A 10,308-nucleotide genomic window follows, 5' to 3' on the forward strand; every position below is an offset into this window, starting at 1 on the left:
ATATTATTTTATTTTTATATACATAATTATTTTAAGTAAACAAAAGAATAATAAATTTCAATTTCAAAAACAAACAAACAAACATTTTCAGAATCATATTTTCTCTTATACAGAATCATCAGAGTGCCTAATACCTATTGATCGGAAAAGCAGTTGGTACTCTTGGTAGCTTGGTACCCAGAACTTACTAATAAGTTGATATTGTAAAGGTATGGGTATGAAAGGTATCCCTCATATACTTACGTGATATTTTATGGTCATGTCTCGTTTCCATTCCATTGTTCCTAGCGATTTATAGGTATGTTAGGTATTACCTTCTGCTCCGCATTAGAAGGATAGTGGTCTAAATCAGCTTGTACCTGTAAACCTAGTACCACAAAATTCCTAGTACATATATGTAAATTGATAACATTCTTTCATGTCGCATAAAAATATCATTACTAGACTTGAATTCACTACAAGGACAAATACACACGCCATTGGTCTCAAGTCTCAGTTACAGAATCAAAACATAAACTAGGTATTTCGAACATGGAACAGCCATGCAAATGCAAAATACTGACATCCTGAATTCCTTATCGCTTTCAGGGAAGTAACTAGAAAGATTTTAGTGCATGTACAGAAATTGTAGGCAGACCTAACTCGATTCTTTCACAACTGAAAGATTCTTCTATCTAAACAGAATCATGTAGACCTTTACTATCTACTTCATACCAAGGGATCAGAAGGCTCAACTTGGTCAAAGTAGGTATTTCAGATTAGTCCCTACCTATAGTATTATAACGGTCTATCCCCGCCCCTGTTATTTTACTATACTGACCTGAGTGATGATAATCCTATCCTAACGTATCATCAATCATAGACACGTTCAATTAAATGACGAGAAAAGGTCTACTGGGTAGGGACGAATAATTTCTACCATGATGGCTGAGGCCAGCCACTCAAAATCAGATAGACTGGTACACCTGATCAGGTCAGCCTGTCAAGTCTATCTAATACCTGATGAGCACACACACTATCAGGTAGGGCTGATCAAGTCCGCCTGTCAGGTTTAGACGTGATATGCAATAAGTAGCCCGGGCCCAACACATCCCTTCGCCTATTTAACTTTTGGCTTCGATGTCCCCCGCACACTTGATGGTCAAAACGCGAATTTTTCCGTTCAGTCAAAATCTGAAGGTCCTATTGACTAATTCATTATGGAATAGTTGGAATACGATATCATATCCTGCCCCGTAAGTATTAGGTATTTCTTTTGCCAAGAAGTTAGCCATATGTTACACATCAAAGGAGGACGACGAGATGTAAATCTTTTTCGAGACCCCGTATGGCAGAGTTTGTTAAATGGAACGTAATAATCTTGGTGATTTATTTGTAGAACTACATTTATTTGTAGAACTAGCTCATTTGGTTTAGTCTAGGTCGGAGAGTTCGGTAGTAGTGGTTATGTGCTAAGTTCGTATGGTCGACAAAATGGGCGTCTTCAAGAGGAGCTATGTTTATCAAATTATTGCTACAAATACAGGTAAAAATTTGCCTTTCAAGTTAGATTTAAAAGGTTTTTATTAGAAATACACTCTGATTTTTCGTTTGAAAGTTAATTCTAAATCTAAATGTCAATTGATTTTATTAAGTACCTTGCTTTATTTGTTATGTACCTTTTATTTCTCATTTATTTTATTAAGAGTGTAGCTACCTAACTATTTGCTATTTTACTTTGTTCTTTTCTCATTACAGCTTCTATAAGTCTTCTGATAGCTGGTTGCTGGATAGCATGGCCTTCAGTGATGATCAAGAGATTAACAGACGAGAACCCAGACTTAGAAAACATTGGGATCCGATTGAACAAGTATCAGTTATCCTGGATGGTATCTCTCCTGGATCTTGGGAACGCCATCAGCCCCATATTTGCTGGAATTCTTGTTGAAAAAATCGGCCGCAAAACAACATTACTATTGAATGCTTTACTATGTTTACCAACATGGTTCCTGGTAGTAAGTAATAAAATCGAATGTTTGTATATTGCCCGGTTATTTATTGGTATCTCCAAAGGTGTGGCATATACAGCAATGCCCATTTTCATTGGGGAAATATCGGAGCACAATATCAGAGGAGCGTTGGGATCTATTCCGTCCGGATTTCAAATGGTTGGAACTCTTGCTATTCTACTGATAGGAAATCATGTATCTTACAACAGCCTGAATATAGCACTTAGTATACTTCCTGTGATATTTTTCATACTCTTCTCGTTTGTACCAGAAACTCCTCATTTCCACGCTGCCAAAAACAATTTAAAGAAAACCGAAAAATCATTGAAGTGGTACAGAGGAAACAAAAAGGATGTCATGGAAGAAATGAATAGCATCATGGACAAAACACAAGAAGATTTGAAAAGTAAGACGGGTTATTTGGAACTGTTGACCAATAAGTCGAACCGTAGAGCTTTCACTTTGGTTATGGCAGCCTCTTTATTCCAAAGATTGGGAGGAATTACCTCCATGATAACTTACTCCTCTACTTTGCTACCTAAGCTGGACAATGCCTACTTCGGTCCAGATCAGTGTATCCTCGTATTTATGATCATCATGTTCCTATCCAACTTCTTGCAAGCGCCATTGATGGATATTTTGGGAAGGAAGCCGCTGAGCTGTTTCTCAGCAGCTCTTGGATGTTTGTTAACTTTCTCTACTGGACTTTTCTATTTATATCAAGGAGAGCTGCCCAATTTCCAATACATTCCCTACATAACCACATTACTGTATGCAGCTTCATATTATGGGATTGGTTGTCTGCCCAACATTCTGGTCAGCGAGTTGTTTCCTATCAATGTTCGATGTCAAGCATCATCCTGTGCCTCAGTGGCACTTGCGTTCGGTTCATTCATCACAACCAAGTTCCACATTTTGATTACTAAGTCCTTAGGACAACATGTGATATTTTTCATTTATTCTTCTGTGCACTTTTGTTCGGTTGTATTTAATTACTTTTATCTCATGGAGACTAAGCAGAAAACGTTAGCTGAAATACAAGAGTCAATTATGAACAGTCATAAACAATTAAGACGAGAAAAAACATCTCCATTTGAATGTGGATTTGACCCTATATCTAAACCACGAATTTCATACTCTTTACACTTTTTTTCCATTGCACTTATATTTTTAATTTTCGATATTGAAATTACCCTCATTTTTCCATCACCTTTAATTAAACAAAAAATTATTATAGTAAATTGAATATTATCATCAACAAGACTTATTATATTACTTATTATTGGATTAACTCTAGAATGAAAAGAAGGATCAATAAACTGAAAATAGGATTAAAGTTTTTATAACATTTAATTTGCACTTAAAAAAAACTTAACTGTTAATCTGATAATAAAGAAGTAATTAATACAGCTAGTTTCGACCTAGTCTCAGAGCACGCTCCTTATTAATTGTAAAGAAGTCAAAAAGAGACAAATTATTGTTAATAATTAAATTGAAAAAAATTCCTTTACAAGGAGTCTTAGAGAAAGCTGGTAACTATCTCGGAGCAAGTTATTGTTAGACACCCCCCTCTTGTAGTTTACTTAAAACACTGCCCTTTCACCGCAAAGAAGAATAACCTTCCAAGAGTTTGTACTACTTAAATTTCTTCAAAATTTTGTTCTTCTTAAACTACTTGAAAACACGACAGAAATAATAATAATAGTTACTCCTAATAATAAGATAACTGGATTTTGTCTTCTTATAGATTTTAACCACTTAGAAAATACTAAAGAAATATTTTTACTATTACTTATAAGCCCTTCACACCAACCTTGATCTAATAATATTATTCTTACTAGTTCTTTTTGAGAAATTAGCCCTATCTTCTTAGTTAAACTAGATAGAAAAAATAAAGTTGCTAATAAAAATTTTAACTTAACCCCTAAAATTAAATCTCCCTTTCAAATACAACCTAGAATAACAATAAAAATAGGCGTAATTTTCACAAAAAAAGACAATCTGATTAAATTTAATTCACAGAGTATTCAACTTATTACACTTCCTAAAAAAATATTAATTAAAGCTAAGGTTAAAATAGATAAACATAAATTTTTTGACCCAGCTACTCATAAAATTCACCCAGAGTAGGAAGATAAGTATAAAATTAAACGTATTCTATAAGTAACAGTAATTAGAGCTATAATTAAAATAAATACCCCCAACCCTACACCTCCGTATCTACATCTTGTTAATTCTAGAATAGAGTCTTTAGAATAAAATCCTGAAGTAAAGGGGACACCTATTAAGCTAAACACAGAAATATTAAAACAAATCACAACAACAAAATCTCTCCCTAAACTACCCATTTTACGTAAATCTTGTACTCCTATTCCTCTATGAATAACAAACCCAGCACATATAAACAGTAAAGCTTTGAATAGAGCATGAACAAGAAGATGAAAAAAAGCTACATCAAAATGTCCTAAAGATAAAATAAACAATATAAAACCCAATTGGCCTAGGGTAGATAAAGCAATTAATCGTTTTATATCATACTCCTCCAAAGCTCCAAACCCAGCAATAAAAATTGTAACTATTGAAATAATTATTAATAACATGTTTAATCTTCCTAATATTAAAGTATTAAAGAATCGAATTATTATATACACTCCAGCAGTCACTAAAGTTGAAGAATGAACTAAAGAAGAAATAGGAGTAGGAGCTGCTATGGCAGCAGGAAGCCATGCTCTAAAAGGAAACTGAGCACTTTTTGTTATACATGCTAAAATAAAAAATATAAAACCTGAATTTATTTCCCAGAATATAAAATTTCCTCCTATTCTAGATCAAACTACAGCTAAAATTAATATTCTGTCTCCCAATCGATTTCTAGCAGCAGTAATAAACCCAGAGTTATAAGCATCAGTATTCTGATAATAAATAACTAAACAATAAGAAATAATTCCCAAACCGTCTCAGCCTAGTAAAACTCCAACAATGCTCGGACTAAAAATCATAATTAATATAAATACAATAAATAAAAATATTAGCCAAAAAAACCGGTAGCACTCCTTGCCCATATAAATCTTTGAGTAAACAATAATTAAAGAAGAAATTATTATTACAATAACAGAAAAAAGCAAGGATATTCAATCTACATAAACAATATAAGTAAATCTCACTCTATTAATTATTATTAATTCTATTTCAATTAAAATTAACTTTATTAAACCAAAATTATAAACAACCAGGAAGAATAAAAAAACATAAACTAAAGTTATGAGAAAAAATGTAAAATGAAATTTTCTTTTTTGCAAAATTGAAATAATTATAATCTTTGAACCCACAAATCAATATTTTACTTAAACTATTTCAATTAAAAAGTCATAATTCTTAAATCTAAAATAAACAGATTCAAGGGAATTCAATGTAAACTCAATAATATGCATTCATATAAATTAAAAGATTTAAAAGAAAAATAAAAAGATATCTTTCCCTGTTGAGAGAAAGAAAACAAGTAAATTCTGTACATAGAACTTAAAACACCTAATAACCCCACAACTAAAAAGAAATGTCAATTTCACCCTAAAACAGAAATAAATAAAAAAATTTCACCTGGCAAGTTTAAACAAGGAGGAAAAGCTAAATTTGAAGAACAAAATAAAAATCACCAAAGTCTTCTGATAGGAATGATATTAATTATTCCCTTATTCAAATATAAACTACGAGTTAAAGAACGATTATAAACTAACCCTAAAACACAAAAAAGTCCAGAGGAGCATAGCCCGTGTCCTACCATTAAATATACACTACCGATTAATCCTCTAATTTTTATTGTTAAAATTCCTCTCAATACAACTCTCATATGAACAATAGAAGAATACGCAATTAGTATTTTTATATCAGTTTGAACAAAACAAACACCAGTCAAAATTAACCCACCTAAAATACTAAAAATTAAGATTCCTGAAGAATACTTATACAAAAAATCCCCTATAATAAAACTTAATTTAATAATCCCGTATCCTCCTAATTTTAACATTACTCCTGCTAAAATTATTGAACCGTAAACTGGTGCCTCTACATGTGCACGAGGAAGCCATAAATGAAGTCCCACTAAAGGAAATTTTACTAAAAAAGCTAATAAAAATATAAAAACCAAGGGCATGCCCCTTAACTCATGTCCCATATTAAAATAATAAATTCCTATTAACAACGGAAGCGAAAAAAATACCGTGTAAATAATTATATAAACCCCAGCTTCAACACGATCAGGTTGATACCCTCATCCTAAAATAATTAAAAAAATAGGAATTACACTTATTTCAAATCCCAAATAAAATCTAACTAAAGCTTCAGAATAAAACACAATAAACAATCTAATCAGTATAAAAATAAAAATTAGATATAAATCTAATCTCCTAGAAAATTTTTCTACAGATAAAACTATTATAATTACTAATCATAAACTCAGTAATACAAAAATTAACTTAATTGTTATTTCTCCTCTTTCTATTATATTCAATAAAAGAAATAAAATAAAAAAAACAAGAGATCCAACAACTAAATCTCAACTTATAACCACAAAAAGTCCTAAAAATCCTAGACCTACTTCTAACATCTAAAAATTAATAGTCTCTTCGCATAGTCTCTACCATGACTACGAACAAGCAATGTAAGTAAAACTAAACCTATTACAGCTTCACAAACCATTACAATAATAAAATAAATAAGAATTATGTCATCAAACATATAATTCATTAAAAAATTTACTAATATTAATAAAATAATCAAAACTAAAAATTCTAAAGTTAAAAGTAGTATTAAAATATGCTTTTTAAATATAAAAAACATACTTAACCCAAAATAAAATATAAATAAACATCTAATAAATACTAACAAATGCTAAAATAGTTTATATTAAAATATTGATCTTGTAAATCAAAGAAATAATAGTTTTTAGCATCAGTAAAACTCATTTTGTATTTTTAGTCTCCAAAACTAATATTTTGTTGTTTAAACTACTTACTGGCATACTAAAACTGCTTTTATTTTTTATATTTTATATTTCCACAATTATATCTTTCATTTCTACTCCAATTTCTTTAGGATTATTAATTCTTATTCAAACTTTTATTTTATCCGTTATCTCTCGAATTATCTCAATATCAAGATGAATTCCCATATCAATTTTTTTAATTATAGTAGGAGGACTAATAATTCTTTTTATATACATAACAAGTATTAGCTCAAATGTCCAATTTAAAAATTTAGATATAAAACTTCCTGTTATCTATACAATTTTATCCCTACCTGTCTTTTTTATTACTCCCACTCAGTTATCAATATCTGATAATTTTCAATTATTGGATAATATTAATTTTGATTTCTTTAAACTCTTTTTACCCTTAAATATTTACATATCAATATTTATATTCATCTATTTACTCACAGCATTAATTATTTTTATTAATATAATAACTCTGACCAAAGGCCCAATGCGCAAAAAATACTAATGATAAACTCAAAAATTAAATCTGATACAATAATTTATCCAATTTACAACTCTCTAATTAATTTACCCACACCTTCAAATATTTCAATCCTGTGAAATTTTGGTTCTCTTTTAGGACTTATGTTAATAATTCAAATCCTATCAGGATTATTTTTAGCTATACACTTTTCAGCCAATATTCTTATTGCTTTTGAAAGAGTAATTCATACATGTCGAGATGTAAATAATGGGTGAATACTGCGTTCTATTCACTCAAATGGGGCATCGTTTTTTTTTATTTTTATTTATCTTCATATTAGACGAGGAATCTACTTTAACTCTAGACAACTCAAGAAAACTTGAATAAGAGGAATTATTATTTTATTTTTAACTATAGGCACAGCTTTCCTAGGGTATGTTCTACCGTGAGGACAAATATCTTTTTGAGGAGCAACAGTAATTACAAATTTGTTATCAGCTATCCCTTACTTAGGAGAAACAATAGTTATCTGGCTATGAGGAGGATTCGCCGTAGATAATCCTACTCTTACACGATTTTTTACAATTCATTTTCTCCTGCCTTTTATTCTAGCAAGATTAATTATAATCCATTTAATATTACTGCATGAGTCAGGATCTTCCAATCCATTAGGCACACCTAAAAACAATGATAAAATCCCCTTTCACCCTTATTTTATCACCAAAGATTTATTAGGGTATTCAATATTTTTAATCATATTTTTAATACTTATTTTATATAATCCCTATTTACTTAATGATCCAGATAACTTTATCCCAGCCAACCCTCTAAATACTCCTCTTCACATTCAACCAGAATGATACTTTTTATTTGCATACTCAATTTTGCGAGCAATCCCGAATAAACTAGGTGGGGTTATCGCTTTAATTTCATCAATTTTAATTTTAATATTACTTATGTTATTTCCCCCATCTTTCCATAAGGGTTTCCAATTTTACCCTATTACTCAACACTTGTTCTGAATATGAATTAATATTTTTATCTTACTCACTTGGATTGGAATAAAACCTGTTGAAATTCCCTACGTAAAAATTAGACAAATACTAACTTTATCTTATTTTCTTGTATTTATTTTACTTCCCGTTTCTCAACAAATATGAGACAATCTATTTAAATAGCTTTATAATTTATACAAAATATTTACCTTGAAAGTAAAACAAGAAACTTTTTCTAAAGCTTAACTTAAATCTACCGACACCCCTATAGAGAAATAATAGAATAAAACAATATCAAAAACAAGACTACTCTCAAATAAATTTTTCAACACATATTTATAAGTTTATCATAACGATAACGAGGTAAAGTTCCCCGAATAACAATAATAGAAACTCTCACCAATCCTACTTTAAAATAAAATAAATATTCAGGTAAGGGACCTAAAAAAAAAAGAACCAGCATAACTCTTCTAAATAAAATTCTTAGATACTCCGACCCTCTTTTTTATAAAAACCATACCAGGACGAAGTGAGCCGAACTAACATTTGATCGGCGTCATATGACTGTCATGTTTCCATCGTATCTAAGTAGATCAAGAAAATTAACCCCCGAGCCATACTTTCCTAACTTGCACTTATAATTGAAAAAATACAATACCTTTAAATTAAAACCTTAATTCAAATTTTATGAATTATTATTTTCCCTGACTCTTCTGGATACTTAAATTTTAATTTAACATTTATAAAACCAAACCACTTGTTTTTAATTGAAAAAAAACCAAAATTAGTAACTACTCTACGTAAGCCCTACAGGGACTTTTTAAATCTCTTATCTAATTTTAAATGGATCCACTAAATCTTGTCGTGTTATAGAAAACTTTCTAGTAAAAATACCCTCGTACAAAAACTGGAGCTCAACTTAATTCAAATGTAACACTTACACTCTCACAATTCACAATTCAGACAAGCTGAAATTAAAAAATGACTAAACTCAGTCGTGGCCGCACTCGGTCCAACCAAAGATAGAAACAGATATTAATAAAACCAAATCATGCTTTCCAATTTGATTAAAATAAATATAATACATCATTTCAATTAATTTTATCTGAAAGATAAAACTGTCCTAAATTACACAAATTTAAATCCCTAAATAAATTACATTTTTAATGTCCATCATTTATAAACAATTATATTAATGTATAAGATAAATATTCAAAAAAAAGAAATTAATCACATCGAAAAAATTGTAACGAAACTTGCATTCAAAATTCAAAATAAGTCAATGCATTTCCTTTGGATTATTTTCTCCACATTAGCCCTTAAAAAGTTGGAAAATCACTCGTTAATTCAATATATGATTTCTTAAAAAGTAAGGAGAATTCAGATTACTAATAGGAAATAACCCAAATGAGGAAATTAAAGAGAACCACAATCAAATCTTGAACTCACCCAGATGGAATATTAAAATAAATGAATCTTCGACCTTCAACTCTCAATAGATAAAACACATGATTCTCAATCTCACATATGTCAATACAAAGACCCACTAAAAGTTTAAGAAGAATGAGTTAAAACCCCACATAGGGCACATAATCGTGTTAGTTAAAGTATAACTTCACTCCAAAGAAAAAAGATCAAGACACAAATAATCTAAAAAGACTCAGTCGGATCTTATAATTCTTTAAGAACACAAAGTTGTTATAATGGTACTAAAAATGTAAAAATAAAGGATAAAAAAAATTACGAAGGATCAAAAGAAAAGAACGTCTTGAATTAGCATGAGGAAAACCTAAAAAGACTTCCTCTCAGTCTCGAACAAAGTCCCAAATTACACTCATGCCGCCCAGACCTAAAGAAAAATAAAAAAAT

General features: G+C 30.1%; 3 protein-coding genes and 1 pseudogene across 4 annotated transcripts in view; 3 read left to right on the forward strand and 1 right to left on the reverse strand.

Annotated features, from left to right (window-relative positions):
• Positions 1-1,384: 1,384 nt before the first annotated feature.
• On the forward strand, positions 1,385-4,436 carry LOC103510333 (facilitated trehalose transporter Tret1-like). Its single transcript, XM_026824402.1, has 2 exons — positions 1,385-1,525; positions 1,738-4,436. The coding sequence occupies exons 1-2, from the start codon at positions 1,462-1,464 to the stop codon at positions 3,231-3,233; spliced, it is 1,560 nt and encodes a 519-aa protein (XP_026680203.1). The 5' UTR covers positions 1,385-1,461; the 3' UTR covers positions 3,234-4,436.
• Positions 4,437-5,346: 910 nt separating this feature from the next.
• LOC113467914 (NADH-ubiquinone oxidoreductase chain 4-like) lies at positions 5,347-6,848 on the reverse strand. Its single transcript, XM_026824405.1, is given in 1 exon segment — positions 5,347-6,848. A coding segment is annotated over 1 exon segment (765 nt). The 5' UTR covers positions 6,160-6,848; the 3' UTR covers positions 5,347-5,394.
• A 121-nt stretch (positions 6,849-6,969) lies between these two features.
• Positions 6,970-8,621, forward strand: LOC108252533 (annotated as a pseudogene). The gene has a single exon (XR_003391831.1). The product of XR_003391831.1 is annotated as a cytochrome b-like (transcript).
• Positions 8,622-10,142: 1,521 nt separating this feature from the next.
• LOC108252527 (cytochrome c oxidase subunit 1-like) overlaps positions 10,143-10,308 on the forward strand; it is a 4,263-nt gene continuing 4,097 nt past the window's right edge. Inside the window, 1 exon segment of the mRNA XM_017444530.1 lies at positions 10,143-10,156. Coding sequence (XP_017300019.1) covers positions 10,143-10,156 — 14 coding nt within the window.

This window comes from Diaphorina citri, unplaced genomic scaffold, assembly GCF_000475195.1.
Source record: "Diaphorina citri unplaced genomic scaffold, Diaci psyllid genome assembly version 1.1 scaffold585, whole genome shotgun sequence".
Taxonomy (NCBI): Eukaryota; Metazoa; Arthropoda; class Insecta; order Hemiptera; family Psyllidae; genus Diaphorina; species Diaphorina citri.